Consider the following 22,369-nt stretch of genomic DNA (forward strand, 5'->3'; position numbering starts at 1 on the left):
ATATTTTATATCTTTATAGAATCTATTTCTATGTCTAATCCTGGCATTCTTTTGCTCCTTGGTCACATGACACCACAGTGGCCCTGCACTAGCGAACTTTTCTAAGAAAGGGAGGTTCTGACCCTCATTCTTTTATCATTTTTCCACACCATTATTTGCCCATCAATATAAGCCCCTGTGTAGGGCGGAGGTAACTCCAGCCAATCTAACTTTGTTGCTGTGTATGCCAAGTAATTGCCTGAGCATATCATGTTACAGTACTTTGTTCTGACCATCTTCTTCCTGAGTAAGTACAGGGGCAGATGTTTCAAGAGTGTCTCATAGCGTCATAAAGAGGTCTCTGGTTTCTTTATGTACGTCACAACCTCTAAGGCGGAAGACCTTCAAGTAGATAAGGATATCTCCCTAAAAGTGGGAGTAGTAATGTGCTCAGGACTTTCCTGGGGGAAGCTTAGAAGCTGTACTCCTAGGAGAAGGCATAAATGATTCATAATTTTTTTTCATCAATCCAATATCCCAAAGTTGAACAAATATTAAAAGCCCACCAAGTATGCAACACACGGAAGTCAGAACCAAAAGCAGCATGGCGGCGATCGTGCGGCTCAGCTTTGCTGGATCTTTGTCAAGCAGCTGTGCTGGCTATGTGGCTTCTGCCGTTCCCAACAGATATGACTACACCAGCTCCCATGTCTGCCACAAGACTTACAGACACACCCGAAAACACAGACCCGTCTGCACACAGAACACAGGTCGACAAAACTTTCTAAAGAGCCAGGACCAGGTGGGCAGGCTGTGTCTTGCTTTTGCCCTGGGTAGGAGTGAAAGGGGTTTGTAGTTGGATGAAGACAGGAGAACTGTGTTTGGCTGTAAGGGATTTGGGGTGTCCCGTACTCAGCGGTGCGCGCCTGGGAGGCTGACGAGGGAAATGGTCTGTCAGGTTGTATGGTTTGGAGGAGAAGGAAGAGTCAGGGAGCCTGGGATCACGCGGATTGGGGCAGTGAAGGAAGTAGAGGCTCCCACTTTGGCTAAGAAGTCCCTTCCCAACAGTAGACCAATGCATGGATTAGAGGCTCCAGACATCAGCTCACAGAGCAACACCAGCCTGATTTCCATGAAGCTGACGTAAACATGTTGAAAAGACATCATCTTCAGTGAACAGCACTAAGGAACTGAGACATCCACAGGCACAGGAATAAAACTAGACCCCCATCTTTCACACTGCACAAAAACCAACTCAAAATGAATCAGAGACCTTAATGTAAGACTCAAACTTTCAAACTACTAGAGCAGTGGTTCTCAACCTTCCTAATGCTGCAACCCTTTAAGACAATTCCTCATGTTGTAGTGGCCCCAACCATAAAATTATTTTTGTTACTATTTCATAACTACAATTTTTTTTTGATTTTTCGAGACAGGGTTTCTCTGTGTAGCTTTGCGCCATTCCTGGAACTCACTCTGTAGCCCAGGCTGGCCTCGAACTCACAGAGATCCGCCTGGCTCTGCCACCCGAGTGCTGGGATTAAAGGCGTGCACCACCACCACCCAGCTTCATAACTACAATTTAATTTGTCTGTGTTATAGATCATAATATCTGATATGCAGGATATTTGATTTGTGACCTCTGTGAAAGGGTCATTCAAACCCCAGAGGTCATGGCCCATAGGTTGAGAACTACTGTAGCAGAGGAAAACATACAGAAAACACTTGAGGATGTGGGCACAGGAAGCAGCTCTCCGGGTAGAACTCTACTAGCCCAGGAGCTCGGGGCGAGAATAGACAATTGGAACTGCATCTAATTAAGACTTTCTATCAAAGTGAAGAGGCCATCTGCAGGATGTGCCAGAACTATTAGATGCCAGTGTCAAGGTGAAGATTAAACTCCCTGTCAGGAAAGCTCCTTCATATTCTGAAAACCAGGCTGCTTTATTTCATAGCAACAGTTATTTGTCATCCACTAAGTGTTAGGCACTGTAGATGTAGAATGAGGGGTTAGGGCAGTAAGAGAAACAATGTAACATGAACAGCAGAGTAGCCCAACATTGTTGTGAGTGAGGCTACTGCAACCTGGAGCCCAACCTCTGATAGAGAGAACCCACAGGGTAAATCTAGAGCTTGATTTCACTAATGTGTGTGGTTGGGATGATCCAAGTGCAAGTCTAGTAACCAGAATGCAATGGGACGAGGAAAGGCTGTCTGAAAGTGTGATAATAGTAGATATCTGCTCTTCACGGCTGGGCTCTGGCTCTCAGGAGAGGCGGGCCAACCAGTGAGCTTCGGGTCCACTGAGGGATGCTGTCTCAAGAAAGGTGGAGAGTCAATGAGGAAGGCACCTGATGTTAACCTCTGGCTTCTGTTTGTACGTGAACACACACACACACACACACACACACACACACACACACACACACACACACAGTTCAGTTTCCAACAAAGACTCCCGGGAGTGCTCCCTCTCTAAAACATGAAGTTCTCAGTCTCCAGCCTTCCTCTTGTCCTTGCTTCTCCCCACAAGATGGTGTTCCGGGATGCCCCTCATAAACGAGACGGCCATTGCCCTAAAGAGTTTTTATGTTTCCCCATTTAGGCGCTGATTGCTGAGATGCAGATGGTGGCAGAAATGCTTCAACACCTGGTTCAGAGGCCTGAGGATTACTTGGAGAACATCGAGAATACTGTGAAACTTTATAAGGAAGAACTTCTTGATGCTTTAGAAGTAAGAACAAGGCATTGCTAAAGTGGGAGTGTTGACATGTGTGCTTTGCCTGTGGTCACATGGCTTTCAAGTGTCTTTGTTTGATGGGAGCCTTCAGAAAAGGCTTCCACCTCCAGGTCTCTTTCTTTTTTAAAGGTGTACTTATTTTGTGTGTATGTGCGCACGTGTGTGTGTGCGGTATGTGTATGTGTGTGTGTGTGATGTGTGTGTGATGTATATGTATATGTAGTGTGTGTACGTATGTGTGTCTATGTGTGTGTGGTGTGTGTGTGTGATGTATATGTATGTGTAGTGTGTGTATGTATGTGTGTCTGTGTGTGTGTGTGGTGTGGTGTGTGTGTGTGTGTGTGTGTGTGTGTGTGTGTGTGTCTATGTGTCTGTGTAGTATGTGTAGTGTGTATGTGTGTGAGTGTTTATGTGTACCACATGTATTCGGGAGCCTTTGAGGCCCAGAGAGGGTAAAGGAACCTGGGCTGGAGTTACCGGCAGTTGCGAGCCACCACATGGGCCCGGAATGGAACCCGGGTCCTCTGTGAGAGCAGCGGAACTCTTAACCACTAAGTCGTCTCTCCAGCCCAGGTCTCTTTTTCACAGCCATGTTATTTCACCCCTACAAAGCACCTCTGTGCTTCTCGGGATCAATTGTTTTTCTGAAGTCACTAGGCTGTTTACAGGGACCTCACCAGCTAGATGAAAAGTTAAAACAGAGCCCATTTTTAACTCAGTTTGTCAGACTGTAAGAGCTAAACTAACCAGTGGTGGCAGGACGTCTCTCTGGAGTGCTTGTGAGACTTTGGAATTACACAGCCTTCCAGAAAGCCAACAAACAGTGCCTACTGATGGTAGAAACCTGCTTTTAGAAAGCTAGCCCTTTTCAGTGTCTGGGGATCTAGTATAAAGACGCTCAGTAGGTGTTCAACACATGTATGTGTGCAGTACTTATGTCAAGGAGGAGGATGGGAATAAAGAGGATGAAGAGTATGTCTGGCCGGGCGGCGGCGGCGCACGCCTTTAATCCCAGCACTCGGGAGGCAGAGGCAGGCGGATCTTTGTGAGTTTGAGGCCAGCCTGGTCTACAGAGTGAGATCCAGGAAAGGCGCAAAGCTACACAGAGAAACCCTGTCTCGAAAAACCAAAAAAAAAAAAAAAAAAAAAAAAAAAAGAGTATGTATGACTGTCTCTCAGTGGCTGCTGTAAGCCCAACTACTTTGATAATTATTTTTTTTCTTTTTTTTTTTCTTTTGGTTTTTCGAGACAGGGTTTCTCTGTGTAGCTTTGCGCCTTTCCTGGAACTCACTTGGTAGTCCAGGCTGGCCTCGAACTCACAGAGATCCGCCTGGCTCTGCCTCCCGAGTGCTGGGATTAAAGGCGTGCGCCACCACCGCCCGGCTACTTTGATAATTATTGAAGGAAATATATTTTAATTTTAAAAAATGTAGAAATGCTTTAAAACAATTATCAAGATGTTATAATCTACTTAAATGTGGAATAGCAGAGGAGTGTAGGAGCTGTAGCCACACTATGTAATCCTATACAACCATGAAGATGTGATGTGGGCATGATCCTGTAGAGATATAGAAGAATATTAATCATAATGTTTATTGGGAAAGTAGGCTCCAGAGTTTGACATACATTATGATCTCGAATATGCAGAAAAGACTTCACAGAACAAAAGATGAATGGGAAACAGTAGTAGCTTCCTTTCAGTGCCTGGATTAAAGATGCTTTTCCTTGTATTCTTCTGTTCTGTAAATTTTCTATAAAACAAGTGTGCTCAACAGTAATAAAAGGTGCATCGTACTACTTAAATGATGCTATTATCTCTATGAAGAAAGTATGATTTAAAATTCAATCAGCTTTCTCTGTGGTTTCAGTAAAAAGTAGCAAAGCTACAGTTATGTGCTGTGAAATGCCCTGAAAACCTTCTGTACTGGGAAGGACTTTTAACTTCTGAGCAGAGGAAAAATGGGGCGAGGGAAGGAGCAGGAACTGGGGGTGTAGCTCAGTGATCGAGCAGTTGTCTAGTCTGTCCAAATCCCCAGCACCTCAAACAAATGTTCATGGTAGGAAGGCTAGCTCTGCTTTTGCAGAAAACCTGCCCAATGCTGAAGATGACGCCCATTATAACCTGCATAAGGTGAATGAATTAGCTCTTAAGATCTCCTATTAGCTATCAAGGTTTTCATCTTGTATTCAACTCTCTCTATCACCTTGAGTTATCAGATTTCTATTTGGTTTTCTCCAGGAGATAATGGCTGAGCATAATCCCCAGTACCTCATCGAGCTCGATGGGAATAAGTCACCAGAGGACCTCTTCACGGTGAGTGCAAGGTGCAGCCCAGACATCTTGCAGCTGAGTGACTCTGAAGTGTTCAGTGTTATGCTTGTTCTGTGAGCAGAATTCTACCTCTAGTTCAGGACCATTCCTTTTTGCTTCGACACTTTAAAATTCATCTGTTCATGTTGAAGGCAAAACTGCTTTTGAATGTAAAATTTCTCTATGCCCACAGTGTCTCCAAGGAAAGTAAAAGCAAATGGCAGGTAATAAGCACAGGCTGGGAGGCTGAATATCGCTAGTCATTAAGGGTGTGCAGCTTAAAACCAGAATGGCTGCCACTTTACACCCACTGTGATCACTAAAGATTTGTGTTACGAATGAGATTCTAGGTCTAGTACCCAGCACCACAAATCAGTGAATAACACAAAACACAATAACCATTTTTTACAATCTCCTAAATATCTGGCATAATGATAAGCCCTAGGAATGCATATGGGAAGGAAGCTGATGATTTCGTGAGTGCCTCCCATCATACAGCGTCCAATATATTGAAGAAAATAAATATACAAGTGGTAGTTTGTGTTATCGTTAGAGAAGTATACGGTATTAAGGAGTTCATGACAAAAGAGCAAATCCTAATGGTCATCTGTGTGAATTTCACTTAGAGGATGAGTAAGAATTAGACCCTGAAGGCTAGGTGCCTGAGTGGGTGGGACACATTCTCTGCTCAGGGAAGAGTCTGTACAAAGGCCCTGGGGTTGAGAAAGAACAACTGTAGGAACTGAGCTTATGGGGGTGAGATAGGAAGTGTGGAGTAGTCCCAGGGTTCTATAGAACTGGGAAGAGACTTCAGTTAAAGAGTGTAGACCTCATCATGAGGGAACAGACAACCAGTGAGAAGTTTGAAGTCAGAAAGCTAACAATCTCCTCAGACTGCATGAGGAGAAAGTAGTGGACATACAAGCTGGTGGTAGGATAGCTCCTTGTGGCTCTCCTGGTCAGTCCAGCAGAAGATGGCAGCCTAACCTACGCTGGTAGCAGTAGGAGTGGGCAGAGGAGGGTGGAGGAAGGCAGAAATGCCTCCCAAGTCTACATGGTGGGAGCTGTCAGCCGCTTAGCAAGGGAATTAAGAGAGGAAGAATTGAGGACAATGACTTATCTCCCTGGGGGCACCATGCTAAGGAGAGCAGTGGTGGAGGCAGACCAGAGAGCAGCCTAGTCCTCACAGGGACATGTGCCTAAAAGAATACAAGCCCTCTCTGCTCTTTGCCAAAGCCGGGGGTCATGTTCAGTCTTCATCTAATTGAATCTAAAAGTGACGCCTGCCACAGCTGTTCACTCCTCTTTCCCAGTCTCGTCTTCTCTTGGCCTCTGGGAGCCCCACAACAATGGCGTCTTCGCTTCTCCTGGACACGTCAAGGACCTAATGTCTAAGGCTGAGGACAGTAGAGTTTTCAGTCCCTGTGAATTCTTCTGTGCCCCACTCGTCCTTCCGTCCCCTTTAGGAGACTTCATTGGGTCTAATGGTATTGACTACCTTCTCAGAAATGCATGACTTAAAATCTTTTTACTGGCCTGGATCTTTCCCCCAAATCATATGCCAGTACACTTAGCTCCCTCGGTCAACATTCAACAGCTGCATGTCCAGTTAGATGCCTAATACTCACCTCATAGTGAAACGTGCAGGATAGTACTCCACAGCCAACACTGTCCACCCCAAATGTGCATCTTCCTTGGTTTTCCTCTTTCAGTAAGTGTCAACTCCATCCTCAGAACCCTGTCCTTGTCTACGGTTCTCATATCTGCAGCCCGTCCATCAGCACACACGGACTCCTTCGGTCTGTGCTGAGCATTTCCCTGCCTTTTGCTACCTGCACACACTTCTTGAGGATAGAAGCCTCAAGAAGCCTGGCTGAGACTTGCCAAATGTTCAGGTCTCAGTTTGGAACTGGTACTCTAGAACATCCCATTTTCCAAAGCAAGTAACATGGAGAAGCTGAGCATTAAGGGGCTAAGGAAGTATATGCCACCTAAAATGGACTAATGTGTTAACGAGGAAAGCCGGACAAGGTCGGAATGTGAGCAGTAATCCAGTCTACTCCAGACTTCATCCACACCATCAGGCTTCCGACTGCCTCACCATCTCTCAAAACACATTTTTTATTAGCTTGATTTTTTACCTCAGATTCCTCCACATAGTATCTGTATTAGTTTCCTAGACTTGCCATGGGAGAGTTCCACAAACCGGGGAACTGAAAAGGACAGACCTTATTCTGTCATAGTTCTGGAAGGTGACAGTCCAGTCAAGGTGCTGTCGGGGCTGTACTCCACACAGATCATCGGCTAGACCCCATTCTCACCTCCTCTGGCTCCTGTGTCCGTGGCATTTTACCGTCCATAACAGCATAAACTTCAGTAGCTGCCTCTCCTTCACTGGGCTCTTTTTCGTCTAAGAAGGGCCAGGGTCAGAGGCCAGCATGTCATGGGTTGAAATGTGTCCTCTAAAAATATTTCAAAGATCCAACTTTAGTCTGTGACTGTGACCTTATTTGAACATGAGGTCTTTGAGTACTCATTCCAGTTAAGATAAGGCCATATTTAACTGGAGTGTCTCAGTCCCATGAGGACAGCCTCGGTCATAGAGGCAGAGGGTAACAGTGTCACAGCAGAGGGAGAGAGTGGAGTCGTGCATACAGAAGCCAAGAAATACCCAAGAGCTGGGGCTGGGGCTCCGTCGGTTCAGAGCGTAGCTAGCACGGGTGAAGCCCCAGCTTCTGTCCCCTGCACTGCACAAAGTGGACAGGATGCTGTCACCCCGCTCTCAGGAGGTGGGGACAGGCAGTTCAGAACTGCAAAATCATCTTCAACTACATATCAAGTTCCAGGAGAGCCTGGGGTACATAAAATGTTGCCTCCAAAGAGCAAACTATTGAAAACTATTTTAAAAATTAGCAAAGATCTCCAGTAGTGCACAGCAGCAGGAAAGCCTGGGTGGGTTCCACCCAGAATCTCAGGAGAAGCATGAGCCTGAAGCGCGGGCCCGTGACTTTTTCATAAGGTTGGACAGACTCAAGTCCAATATATTCAAATATCTGTTCTTTAAATGTAGACAGTTATAGAGCGGCTGAAATACTTGAATCTGAGAAGAGCAGCCATTGTCACCAAGCTGCAGAGCACAGAGGAAGAAGTGGTTGACATAGTGGACACTGTAAGTTCCCCTGGCCTGTCTGAGAGCATGCTTGTTCGGTGTTAGTGTGGCCCCCACGGCCTCTGTCTGAGAGCATGCTTGTTCCGTGTTAGCTGCGTCCTTAGCGTGTGCCCCACGGCCTAGGGGACAGCTCTCCATAAGGGTATCTTCTTCCAGGAAGAAACCATGGTCTGAGCACAGTCTTCTTTGTGACACTAACCACAGCCAAGCAGAGATTTCCGAATAACAAATGCAGGGGGTAACATCAGAGCTATTTTATACCTCGAGGGGTAAAGGGATGGGGAAGAGAAGGAAACACAAGTCCATGTTAACATTTTTAGAGCATCGAAGAAAGCGAACCTTCAAAGAACCTCGCCTGCACAAGCACGCATTCACTATCACGCACTGAAGTGGCTGCTGTGCTGGCTCGGATGGGCTGGGGCTCCATGAGGGATAAGATGTTGGCCAGACAGGAAGTGCCAGGTGCTAAGGGCCGGAAGGATTTTCAGTTGGAGGGTTTGGTAACGCAAACAATATTAGGTCCAGCCTATATTGCTTGCTCCCAGGGTCCGTGGAAGAGTCTACCAGCCAGCTGAGGATTCTAATCTGAGGGATATTCAATGAATCTAAGCACACCGAGTTCTTTAGTCCATTCAGTTTATTCTTCTAAATCCATTCTAGCTACACAGTTGCTTTTCTGTTTTCATTCTTAGCTCCTCTCGGTCCCTCCTGCTCTCGGTCCCTCCTGCTCTCGGTCCCTCCTGCTCTCGGTCCCTTCTGCTGTTCTCTCTTCTCTACCTAATTCTTTCCATCTCCGTCCTCATCTTTGTTCTTCTCCATCCATCCTCCCAGTGCTCTCAGAACCAGTATATGTACTCACACAGTAATTCTTTGGTAAAGCAAAGCCAGGCTTGAAGTTTTCAGGGTCACAGAGAGAGGTGATAAGGATCCACACATAAAGCAATAAATGTCAGCTTCCAATTACAACCCAAAAGGGGAGTGACTGAAGGGGAGTTCTCTGGTAGGGTCAACTAAAGGCTAAGACCAATTAGGGAATCTAGGAATAGCACCTGACTGAGGAGGAAATAAAACTTAATTTGCACAAGAAAGAAGCTTGGCATCTATCTCCTGCATGATTGTGTAGGCAATCTCCTTGGGTCAGTGGGAAGTAACTGCCTTAACTCAGCAACTAGCAAGTGGCTAAAACTTCATCCCAAGAATGTGAGCAGTAAATCTCTTAAATTAGGATCTTGTGTAAATAACCTGGGGAGAAGGTAAGGAGTTGAGGATTTAATTGCTAGTGGTTATTTTCTCTCTCTTTTTTTTCCTTTCAATAAACATTTATTGAGCACCTACTGTGTGTCAGGCACTGTGGCTAGGTGCTGGGGATACATCACTGACTAGCACACAGCCCCTGTCCTGGAGGAGCTCACAGTCTATTGGAGGGGAAACGTACATAAACACAAGGTTATTTTCTCTTATCTGTAGTGAGATGAGCTCATGTTTATCTATGTGCAGTTTGTCCTTGGAAAAAGGTATCTTTGCTGAAATACTTTTGTCTGGAGAGTGGCCCTGGCCAGATATATGTTAATGAAAAAATAAACACAGCTGGGGACAGTTATCTAATTACCCCAAATGTGTAGGGAAAGTTGTGCCCAAGATTGAGATGCAATCGTGAGATTACATGTACACATAACATGAAGATGCGTGGTAAATGGGGAGAATCATAGCTGTTATTGCACAAGAAGTTTACAACAAGAGACAACCAGTTCCTTCAAAAGGCAGTAATTCCATAACACCTTGCATGATGGTTTCCTCTAACAGGACCCTGAGTTCTGATAGGTTGACCTCCTGAACTCTAGTTGTCACTGTTGTATATTCTCATGGACTTTTGCTACCAGCGGCTCTCAATAGTTTGGTCTATTCTGGGAGGTTTAGCTTAGCTTATATGCATAGACAATTTTAAAATAGTGGAATTGTAAGTAGATACCAAAATTCGAATAGGCTAATAGCTGCAGAGGTCATTTTGTTATCCCACACCATGTAACCTGGTGATCTCAGCCGGTCAGTGCACATGGAGTCTACGAGCTGGTACTGCAGAGGAAGGGAGGTGAGCACAGAGTCTGGAGAAATAGCTGTGAGAAATGTTTGTGCTTCCCTTTGACATAAAAGACCAGGAGTTGTGAATATGTTCATCAAGATAGATTATCTCCATGATCCGAAATAAAGTCCCATGTCCAATTAATTCTGCGAGCTTTGTGGGGCTGCAGAGATGACTCAGTGGTTACTAATGCATACTGCTTTGCAGAGGACTCAGCTTTGGTTGCCAGCACCCACATGGTGGTTCACAACCATCTGTAACTCCAGTTACAGGCAATCTGACCCCTTCTTCTGACCGCCTCAGGCACTAGGTGCCCGTATACATACTCAGGCAAACAGGCAAACACATAAAATAAAAATAAGTCTCAAAAAAATATCTGAGAGCTTTTGCTTTAGCATTATATACTCTATGAAAGTATTTGGTTAAAGTTGATTGATCTGCCAGCTTCTGTGTGTCTTGAAGGACTCTAGACAGACGCTTTCCAACTAAAGGCAGGTGATGTTTCTAGAATCATCGCCGTGATACAGCTAAAGCAGGGAGTCTTAGCCCTGACTGCACAGTGGGGGTGCATAGAAAGCTTTTGACACATACTAGTGCCCAGACCACCTTAAACAGAATTTCTGGGGCAAGATCTAGTGCTGATTAAAGCCAAACAGAGTTGTATGTGGTATCAAAGCACACGTGACAAAAGGAAACCTAAAACCTTCATACACCAAAGACATTGTCAGCAGAGTGAACTCACGTGATGGAGGGGACCTCTACAAATCATACATGCAACAAGGGACTGGTGTCCGAATACATGAAGAATGCTCCAATATACATCAGTGAAGAAAGTGGGCAAGGGAATTGAGTAGACGTTTCTCCAGAGCAAACATATAAATAGCCAATGAGAACATGAAAGGGGGCTAGAGAAATAGCTCAGTGGTTAAGAGAACTGGCTGCTCTTCTGGAGGACCTAGTTTTAATTCCTAGCATCCACAAGGCAGCTCACAACCATTAGTAGCTCCAGCTCTGGGGGATCTGATGCCTCTGGCATCTTTAGGCACATATCCATATGCTCTCACACACACCTACACATCATTTAAAAATAATAAAAATTTAAAATGTGTTCAGTATTACTAATGATGGGGAACGGACAATCCAAAGTACAGTGATAGCCCACTTCACATGCAGAAGAATGTTACCCAGAAATCAGGACATCAAGTGTTAGCAAATGTAGGAGAAATTGGAACTCTTTTGCATTGTTGCTTGGGATATTGAATGATCTCAGATTAGGGTTCAAGAGGGACACTGAGAATTACCAGGAACTAAGGAGTTTATTACAGGAGTTATTGGTGCCATGAACGGACAGACAGAGAGAAAACAGTGTAGCGGGGCTCTGAGGTAAGTGCAGGCTCCACTGCCAGAGGCAGGCATCGTGGTGGGGCCTGGAGAGAGCACATCAGGGCTTACTACCAACTGCAGGAGTCTCTTCTTAGACCTTTCAGAGAATGGGGGAGGTTTCGGAGCACAGGCTGATAGGCAGCCTCTTGATTCCTAGGAAGGAGGCAGAGAACAGGATGTGTGACCCACGCCCCTGGGCCATGACTCACTTCTCCCAGGTGAGAGGCCCTGGGACCTGGAAGTCTGTTAGTTAAGGACTTGAAGACAACATCTCAGTAGCACCTGCTAGTGACTGTGAGGGGAGGCTGCTGTAGGTGCTGTGGCCTCAGCAGGAGCTGGATTCTAACATAACGCTATATAATATTAAAGATATAAAACGGTGCATCTACTTTTTAAAAATAACGGAATGATTCCTCAGAAAAGGATCCAGTAATTCTCTTTTAGGCATTTCCTCCAAAGAATTGAAAGCAGGAATGCAAACAGATAAGTACATGCAGTCATGAAAGTTGTTCTCGATCGCCAAAAGGTCTTGATCGCCAAAAGGTGGGAACCTCCAGGGCCCGTCAGTGAGTAAATGGTTGAGCAAAATATGATATATTCACATACTATTTGGCCCTAAAAAATAAAAAGCTTAGAGCCAAGTGTGATGGTGAATGTCTGTAATCCCAGCACTTGGGAGGCAAAGGCAAGCAGATCTCTGTGAGTTCAAGGCCAGCCTGGTCTGAATTAGCAAGTTCAGCCAGGGCTACACAGTGAGACTCAGTCTTAAAAAAAAACAACTGAGTTTGAGGCCAGCATGGTCTATGGAACGAGTTCCGGGACTATTCAGAGAAATCTTGTCTTGATAAACGAACAAACAAAAATAAACAAATGAAAAAAAACCCAGAAATAAAAACAAAAATACAACCGACCAAAACCGACCAAAGGACAGCAGGAAACAGCTTACACTCAGATTCATTCATTGACTAGGAGTCTGGTACATTTTAAAAGTTTATCAATAAGATATTTTCAGGTTCTGACTTTTGAAGTAGATGGTAGAAAATTCCCTGTTACATTTGTTACCACATGAGAGAAAAATATCTGTAAATTTTACATAAGATTTTCTTAAAGAGGTGAAAACTGGACAAAAGAGATAGCTAAAGTGGTAAAGGCACATGTCACCAACCCTGGAACCCACTGGCGGAAGGAGAGAGCTGACGCCACCATGTTCCCTGTGCTGCACACACACACACACACACACACACACACACACACACACACACACACACACGGACGGATGCACACGCCCGCGCACATACACACACGGACATACACACACAGACAGATGGACGCACACGCCCGCGCACATACACACACGGACATACACACACACACGCATGAATGCGCACATACACACACGGACACACACACACATGCACGCGCACACACATGCATGTATGCATACATGCATGCACCAATAGATTTTAAAGAAGTTAAAACGAATCTTATTAAACCCTGAATGAGTACAGAACGCTGTAACTGACCCCAAAAGCCGACACGTGCATTCTAAGTTGCTCCCGAGCAGTTAGTACTATCAAATCGGTGTGAAGCATTTGGCTGATTCTGAAGGGCGGTGTTTGCGATCGTCGCAGGAGGAGCTGTTCCGGACACTCGCCGCTTACAAGCTCATCGCGCCGCGGTACCGATGGCACCGCAGCAGGTGGGGGCGTTCCTGCCCCGTGGCCCTAAAGGACGGGAACATCTATTCGGGGTCCGCGGACTTTTCCGTGAGGTCGGTAAGCTCCCCAGAGCCTCCCTTTCCAACCTGCCCGGGATGTTTCCAGGTGTTTACTCTTACGGTCTGTTTTAAGCTTTCTAGGTAAAATGTACTGCCTTTCTTCCGAAGAAACATTAAAACTGTTCTCACTGAACCCCCGCCCCTGCCTTCTGCCGCCCATGCCAATTCCGCCGTGTAAGATCTTTATATTTGGGCCTCGCGGCTCAGGGAGAACGACGCTGTGCAGCCTGATGGCAGAACACTTCAAAGCGAAGGTAACTGTTTGTCTGCCCCGTGTTTGAATGGTGGAGTTTTAGCTGGACTCGGTACTTGTACTGGGTTTGCCCGGGATTGCCGTGGGGAAGGCATCGCCCCACGGTCACAGGTTCTTCCGTCTGTAGTCCCCCCATCTCCCGGTCACACTCCTGCTCCCTCTCACACGCGCCAGTTTCACACCTACTTCAGTGTGATGTCCTCACAGCATCCTCTCCTCCTCCGCGATCATCGCGTTCTCCACTCTAAAATGTAAAGACATTATATTCAGCAGTAAAGGCAGCTAGAAGCAGGCAGGTTTGGAATGCAACTAAAGGCAAAGCCAAAAGGTTTCATAACGGTTGGAACATAGAGAAATTACTGAAGATTAGTGTGTGTGGAGTGCTCCCCGTGAAGGAAAGCCTGGCAAACAGATGATGTGGTCAGAGAAACCGTGAGAGTTCTGGGAGCATTCAAAACGCACAGGGCTTTGAAATATTGTCTACTTGTTTTTATTTTTTTATTCTGAAATATGAAAACTGAACAGAGAAGAGAAACTAAAGGAATTATAAAATAAATCCCCATATCACCCACCACCCAGTGTAAATATGGACTATTCTCAGCACCCCACAAGCATTCTCCACCCTTCTTCCAAGTGCCAGCCCCCCACACACCCCCACACACCCACACACACCCCCACACACCCCCACACCCCCACAGGTAACTACAAGTAGCTAACTTCCATGCTCTTACGGTTTTATGATGGAAGTATACAGTAAGTGCCTTAGCTTCGTTTTGGGTGGTTTTCTGGACTTCGTGGACTTAGTTCACATCCTTTCTGGCTGGTCTCTCTCACCTGACACTATGGCTGTAACTGTCGCCCATGTTACTGTATGTAGAGTCCATTTTGTTTTAGTTTTATTCTGTTGATGGAACATAGTTTAGAAACATTTGAATGTTCAGAAAGAAAACTCGGGTTGATTTCAGATAAATGCATTATGAATAATTCTCATAAACATTCTTCTATGAGTCTTTTGCACACATGTACATGTTCGTGCTCTGGAAATCTGTCTAGTAGGACTGTTGTTGGGACTTAAGAGTATGTATATATGTTCTTTCAACTTGTATAGATAATCCCAAACCAGCTCTGCTAGCTTACACTCCACTGGCTGATTACAGAGCTGCTATTCCACATCCTTGCCAACCCTTGTTTGGGGGATCTTCCTAATTTTAACCACTCTACTGTGTCTGGTAACATCTCTTTCACCTAATGACTTGGGAACATTTTCGTGTTTATTGGCCATTCGTATATTGTCTTTTTGAAGTGGGTGTCCATCTATCTTGTCCGTTTTTATTGCATTTCTTGTATTTCAGTAGTGTCTTGGATGTTCATGTTTGTATATCATTTTGTTGTGTAAACAGCACAGAGATTTTATGTCATTTTGTGGTGACTATGTCTCCTTTTCATCTCCAGTTTTATTACATTGACCCCTCCATCTTTCTTTTTCTTCATTAGACTAAGAATTTTTTGACCTTGTTTATTTTTGCAAAGAACCAAAATTTTGTTTCATTGCTTCTTTATATATATATTTTTAGTCTCCATTTCATTTAATTTCACCCTAGCCTTTGTTAGTGCTTTTGGGTTGGCTTGTTGTTTTCCTGAAGCCCTGAGGCGCTCTGAGGCATCGTTAAGTGATTTATTTAAGAGCGATCTGACTTTTTTTAGTCTAAGCACTCACAGCTATAAGCTTCCCTCTTAGAGCTGGGATTGCTGTATCCCCAAAAGCACTCAGTTGCATTTTCATTTATAGTCCAGGAATTTTTTCATCTCCTCTCAGCTTTCTTCAATAACCCTGGCCATTCAAGAGTATATTGTCTGGTGGGCTGGACAGACGGCTCTGTAGTTAAGAGTGCTTGCTGGTCTTCTAGAGAAGAAGGTTTAGTTGCCAGCATCATATCAGGTGGCTCAGGATGGCCTGCAATTCCAGCCCCAGGGGATCAGTGCCTTCTTTTGATCTTCATGGGCACTCACATGTGTGTGTCATACACAGAGGCACACACATACGTACACATAAATGAAAATTTTAAAATAAAAAAATTAAAGGGTACTGTCCAATCTCCAAGTATTTGTGTGATTTCTGTGGTTTCCCTTGTTATTAGTTTCTAAAAAATTATTTAAGTTCTCTGTATCTGTTAAGACAGCTGTTATGGAATATTCTTTAATGTCTGTGAAAGCCATTTGGTCTATGGCGCAGATGAACTTTCAAGTTTCTTCATTGGATTTTGGTCTGGATGACCCAGCCACTGATGAGAATAAGGTGTAGAAGTCATCCATTACTATTGCATCAGGACCCACCTGTCTTTTTATGAAAGTTGGAGCCACAGAATTTGATGTATATATTTCAAATCGTTCTGTCTTCTTGGTGTGCTGTTCCCTTTATTGATATATAGTGGCCATCCCTATTCTTTATGAATAATTTGAACTACTTCTATCAGGACAGCTGCGCCAAGCGTTTTGGCTTCTGCTTGCTCAGTAGACTGCCTGGCTCCCTGGTTCTTGCTCTCAGCTATGAGTGTCTTTGCTGGTGAGCAGGGGAGTTTTTGTTTGCGTCCGTTGTGTTTTAGACAACAGATAGGTTAAGCCAATGAATTTCACTGGGATCTAGGCATCTGGACTTAGGATATTTGAAATGTTTCTTGGTGTGAATATCTGGTCCCATATTTTTTGGGTGCCTGTTCTGCTCTGTGGTTGCTGTTGCCCCCTGTGGGTCACAGCCAGTATAGTGGCTGTAGGGTCCTTGATTCCCAGCCACGTGTGGTGGCTGTGGAGTATCTGATAAAGACTTGTTCTTCACTTTAGCAGAGAATCACAAAGGAATGGAGATGGGCTAGAAAGAAAGGCTGAAAGGGTCCACCAGAGAAAACTAGGGGTACCCTGGGTCTCCACCAAGAGGCCAAGTCACAAGGACGGAGGGAGGCTTGGAGAAGGGGCTCCTGTGGGCATGCTGCAGCAGGACTAAGAACGAGTCTGGAGAGACCAGAATGGAAGCCAGGGAGGAGGAAAGGTCCCCTACCAGTGTGTGGCTGTGGGTTCCTGGTAGAGAGTGCTTCTGGGGAGTCAGCAAAGTCACAAAGTAATGGAGACGGGCTAGAAGCCAAGACTGAAGGGGACCCTGGGCCCACACCGAGAGACTGACTCATTATTTTCATATTGTTGCTTGAATGTCATATTTTCTTGATCTCGTCCTCAATCCCAAATAGTCTGTGTCTTATTGTCCCGGTCTATTGGATACACTTTTGACATGTTTGTTCATTCTTTAAAAATAAGGTTCATTGAGTTTCTCCCAAGGCTCAGGCTCTGCTGAGTGTCTTCTCCCTGCTGCTGACCTTTCATCACGTTTCTGATGCTCATTCACACACAGACTTTCTCGTCTGTGTCACGTGGCCTTTCCAGGCCTGGGATTGCTTTTCCTACTTCAATATTCTGCTTTCCTGTATATTCTTTTAGGTCACTGGTCATTTCTATAAGTAAACTTTTAAGCCTCGACGAAGCATTTTGCTCATCTCGGCATGTTTGAGCTCGGTAGCTGGGTCTTTTGGGGTTTTGTTTTGTTTTTTGTTGTTGTTGTTTTGTTTTTTGAGACAGGGTTTCTCTGTGTAGTTTTGGTGCCTTCCCTGGAACTCACTTGGTAGCCCAGGCTGACCTCGAACTCACAGAGATCCGCCTGGCTCTGCCTCCCGAGTGCTGGAATTAAAGGCATGTGCCACCACCGCCCGGCAGTAGCTGGATCTTTTAAAGGCGTTATATTACCTTGCTTCTTCGTGTTTCCTTTGTTCTGGTGTCCATCATCTCTTGGTTTGGAGATCTTTTCCTATTTTATTTCTCAAGGGTTAATCTCCTGTAGGACGCATATAGGAGACAACAAACTCCTAAAATGCTAAACCAAACAAGATAAAGAAATACACTTAAAATTAATTAAAGCCTGCTAATGTACCACAAAATTAACACAGAAATGAAAATGGAAAAAAATGATGTTAAGAATTATCTAGGAAAATGAAGTGTCTGAGGTAAATGCCGCATACATGGAAAGAGAAAAACCAAAGGAGAAGCAAGATTAAATAAAATAGGGAAAAGAGCCTTATGAAGGGGGTAGGAAGAGATTGTCCAATAATAAAATAAAAATGTAAACAGATTTAATGGAGAAGGACGACAAAAATAAGTTTATAAAAACAAGACAAAGATCCAAATCCTGCTGAAAGCATAGTTTTTAAAACAGTGTGTCAGAGTGGCCGTTTTTGATGTCCTCAAAGTTGGAATCTGCCAAGTATATGGGAAGAGAAGGGCCAGTTATCTTGTGGAGCCCTGTGTTTCCTACAATCTATGTTCCTTCTCAGCCTGTGCTGGGTAGGAGTCCTTTTTTCAATAGCTTCCCTCCCTAACACGCTGCCCTCTTCTGGTCACACTAAGGATTGCAGCTTCTGGGTGCGCGGGCTCCTCTAAGAATCACCCCCGTGGAGTGCACCGAGACAGGCTTCCGTTCTGGCCGGGGGGAGTGCGTCTCAACTCCACTGCCGATTGGGGAAGTCGCTACAGAGCTGAATCCCAATAGGCAGATCTGTCTCCATATTTTCAGAGCCCATTACCACCGGTCACCATGCTGGAGGGTTACAGCTGTGGGTATAAAATAGTCCTCTGGAGCCCAGAGTTCTCGGTCTCTTTGGCAGATAGCTAGATCTGAACGGCAGTTAGTTGTTCAAGCTCCAGGGGTCGGTCCATCCACAGACCTCGGGCTTAGGGATTTACTAAAATTCCGACATTTTTCTTAGTTGAGCAGGGCAGCTGCTTGAGACTTTGGGATCAGGGATAGTAAATTCCAAAGTTAGTCTTGGTCGAGCAGGGCGGCTGCTTGAAACTTTGGGTTCAGGGATAGTAAATTCCCAAGTTAGTCTTGGTCGAGCAGGGCGGCTGCTTGAGACTACTCTCAGCTTGTCCAGGTCTGGCCCTCCTAATTCCAGGACTGTTTCTCACAGTTATCTCCCACCCTGGAGCTGGAGCCAGTTGAATTCAGGGTCTTGCTTGTGACTGTTCCGTGTTCTGGGACTCCCGGACACCCAGGGTGGCTAGGTTTTAACAGCAGATCCACACTCAAGATGGTGCCTGGGCACGGCTCTCCAAGTCACAGAGAATGACCGAAGGATTCCTCTCCACTGCTGACCCGTCCCCCTGTTGGAACGGCCGTCACACCAGAATGTGCTACCAGGTTGGAGGCCTGTCAGGACAGTGGGCTTGAGACTGCCCGTGCCTTTCCTCAGCGGCCACCCGGCTAACCGTTCTTAGGTTCTGTGGCTTCTTCTCACTGTGCTGCTCTTCTGTTTCTTTGCCCTTCCAACTGTTCTGTGACTCCTCTGTGAGTCGCCAGCCTCTTCCTCTCTCTCCCTTTGGGATGGAGTCTGTCCTTCTCCTGACTCTCCTTCACCATGTCACATGCAGTCAGCTTCTAACCTGATGTTCTACCAGGGCATCCTACTCAGTTCATTCAAAGCAATTTCTACCTACGTGAGAGAAGAAAAGGGGGTACCACTTTCTGAAGGGAGGCACATTGTCTTAGTCAGTCAGCGTTCTATTATTGCTGTGAAGAGACACCCTGACCACAGCGATTCTTATAAAGGAAACCATTTAATTGGGGCTGGCTTACAGTTTCAGAGGATTAGTCTGATATCATCATGGCAGGGAGCATGGCGGCATGAAGGCAGACACGATGCTGGACAGGTAGATGAGAGCTACATCCAGATCCATCCACGGCAGCAGAGAGAGAGTCTGGGCCTGGCATGGGCTTTTGACACCTCAAAGCCCACCCCGGTGACACACTTCCTCCAAGGCCACACCTCCCACACCGCCTGATCCTTTCAAATAGTGCCACTCCCTGGTGACCAAGCATGCAAAACTATGAGCCTGTGGGGCACATTCTTATTCAAAGCACCACACAGATCAAAAGCTGTATGGGCAGATTTTAAACCATCACATGTGCCAAGCAAAGGAATATCATTTTAAAATGTGAACAGATCAATCACTATCAGAAGAAGCCTCAGTGGGAAAAAATAGCAAATGGTTAATGCATAAAAATAGCCATTAAACACTAGGAAAAAAAGGGGGCTGCAGAGATGGCTCAGCGGTTAAGAGCACTGGCTGCTCTTACAGAGGACCTGAGTTCAATTCCCAGCAACCACATGGTGGCTCACAACCATCTGTAATGAGATCTGGTGCCCTCTTCTGGCCTGCAGGCAGAACACCGTATACAAAATAAATAAATCTTAAAACACACACACACACACACACACACACACACACACACACACACACACACACACACACTAGAAAAAAGGATATCACATCCCTGATAAGCACAGATGCTAAGATACAAAAGATATGTTGTATTAATATCGTCATTGGATTTTAAAGATCATTATTACATGCAAGCAAAAGGGGACTAGTTGGAAACAGGGAAGGGTCAGAAGAGTGGGAGGGGGACAGTAAAGAGTAACAGGGTGAACATGTATGGAAATATCATAATAAAACCCATTATTATGTATAATTGGTATATGCTAATAAAAACAGAAGAAAAAAGAAAGTCTAGTGTTAACACCAAATATCAATGTGCAGCTAGGACAGGAAAAGCTACAGTCTCATACCGGTGAGAAGAATGCATCCATTAGTCACTGGAAATACAGCCTAAAATCCACGCTGAGCCTTTGAATTGTGAAATCTAGTTTACACATTTTCCTAAGGAAACTATCATGGGGCTGGAGATAAGCTTTGGCAGTTAAGAGAACTGACTGTTCTTCCAGAAGACCTGAGTTCAATTTCCAGCACCCACATGGTGGCTCAAAAACATCTGGAATTCCAGTTTCAGAGACTCAAAAACTGCACTAAGCATACACATAATGCACAGACATACACGTAGGCAAAACACTCATACCTATAAAATAAAAGATAAAAAAATTTAGAAAAGAAACTATCGTATTGAAGATAGACAGACAGTGATATTGACCATAGCTGAGCTTCTACCTAAATGCGTATTTTTTTCTTTCTTTTTTTTTTTTTTTTTTTTTTTTTTTGGTTTTTTTGAGACAGGGTTTCTCTGTGTAGCTTTGCGCCTTTTCCTGGATCTTGCTCCATAGACCAGGCCTGCCTCTGCCTCCCGAGTGCTGGGATTAAAGGCTACGTATTTTAAAAAACATCTGCTTCAAAGGACTGGGGGGACGCTCCATTCAGTGAAGCGCTTGACATACAAACATGCAAACCCGAATTTGGATCTTCAGCACCCTGTAAAAAGCCAGGTGTGGCAGCATGTCTGTAATCTCAGTAATGCAGAGGCAGAGCCAAGCAGACCCTGGAGCTCACTAGCCTGCCCAGTCTATCCAAATCAGTAAGCCTTGGCTTCAGTGAGAGAACCTGTCTCAAAAATGAGGTGGACAGCCAATAAAAAGGTCACATTGACCTCCGTCCTCCACACACACAGTCACACTGGCTCACACAGCTACATGCACATGTGTGCACATCCACATAGCTCATACACACGTATACAACACATATACACACCCAAAATCTGTGCTAAATATATACTATTCATGCTCTAATTAAGTTATGATATATTCATCTAATACAATTCTGTGCACCTATTAAAATATGGTTTAGAGATAAGTGTTTTGTCACAGAATAAAGCAGTACAGTAAAAATGAAGGAAAAGGGAAATGTAATTTGAGGATCTGGAAGTAATACTTACAGTTAAAAGGCATATATGAAGCTATTTCTAAGATCCCTAACTCATTAGTAAGTCTAATCTACCTCATAGGAGTTAACCATCAGAATGTACTGAGAATTTTACCCAGTCTTTGAAACAGGCAAAAGTTGAACATGTGCTTATACGGAAAAGAATGAGTGCTCCATAAGCACACAGGGGTGACCTGGACTAGCAGGTCATTCAGAGAGAGAGAGAGAGAGAATACCAGGAGATCAGAAGATAAGGCAATAGGTAAATTTGGGATCGGGAGGTGTTTCACGATCCTAATTAGTCTTAATAATAAAAACCTGGAGTCAGATATGGGGTAAATTCTGAAAGATCAGAGAGACAAAGGAACAAGCCACAGCCACTTCTTACCTCGCCAAATCCTCAGCCTGAAAGAGGGGGCCAACCTCCTGTCTCCACTCGCCTTATATTCCTCTCTCCGCCCAGCCCTACCACTTCCTGTTTCCTCCTCCATAGTGCTGGGATTAAAGGTGTGTGCCTCCCAAGTACTGGGATCAAAGACATGAGAGCCCAAGCGCTGGGATTAAAGGTGTGGGCCACCACTGCCTGGCCCCTTAGTCTTGCCCTCTGATCCCCAGGCAAGCTTATTTGTTAGAGCACAAACCAAACATCACCACGGGGAGTCTTGCACAAGCTGTCTTATGCCAAGCTGACAAGTGTAACATCTGATACACCATTTCCAGGGGAGAAATGGGACAAAGTCAGCAGGAAGCCATCACACAATCGGACAGAGTCAAGTCATAAAGCTAACCAAACAGTGCTGCACGTGGGGAACACGGGGTGTCTCAAGAACATCAGAGAACAAGCACACAGCAGCCTTGGAACTGCCAGCTGCAGCCTCATACAGTGGGAGGAGCTGAGCTCTCAGGATCCCAAGCTACAGCTCCCCCA

General features: G+C 45.1%; 1 protein-coding gene across 10 annotated transcripts in view; it reads left to right on the forward strand.

Moving 5' to 3' along the window:
- Positions 1-22,369, forward strand: part of Ak9 (adenylate kinase 9) — a 130,687-nt gene that overhangs the window by 25,391 nt on the left and 82,927 nt on the right. For all 10 annotated transcript variants that reach the window (XR_008221298.1, XM_052751484.1, XM_052751483.1 and 7 more), the window contains 5 exons: positions 2,585-2,713; positions 4,959-5,033; positions 8,101-8,199; positions 13,294-13,433; positions 13,513-13,693. Coding sequence is in view for 9 of the 10 variants with exons in the window: in XM_052751484.1 (XP_052607444.1) it covers positions 2,585-2,713; positions 4,959-5,033; positions 8,101-8,199; positions 13,294-13,433; positions 13,513-13,693 (624 nt within the window). In the remaining variant the exon portion in view is untranslated. The remainder of the gene's footprint in view (positions 1-2,584; positions 2,714-4,958; positions 5,034-8,100; positions 8,200-13,293; positions 13,434-13,512; positions 13,694-22,369) is intronic.

The sequence above is a fragment of the Peromyscus californicus genome, unplaced genomic scaffold, assembly GCF_007827085.1.
Source record: "Peromyscus californicus insignis strain IS unplaced genomic scaffold, ASM782708v3 Scaffold_22__1_contigs__length_63687245, whole genome shotgun sequence".
Lineage (NCBI taxonomy): Eukaryota > Metazoa > Chordata > Mammalia > Rodentia > Cricetidae > Peromyscus > Peromyscus californicus.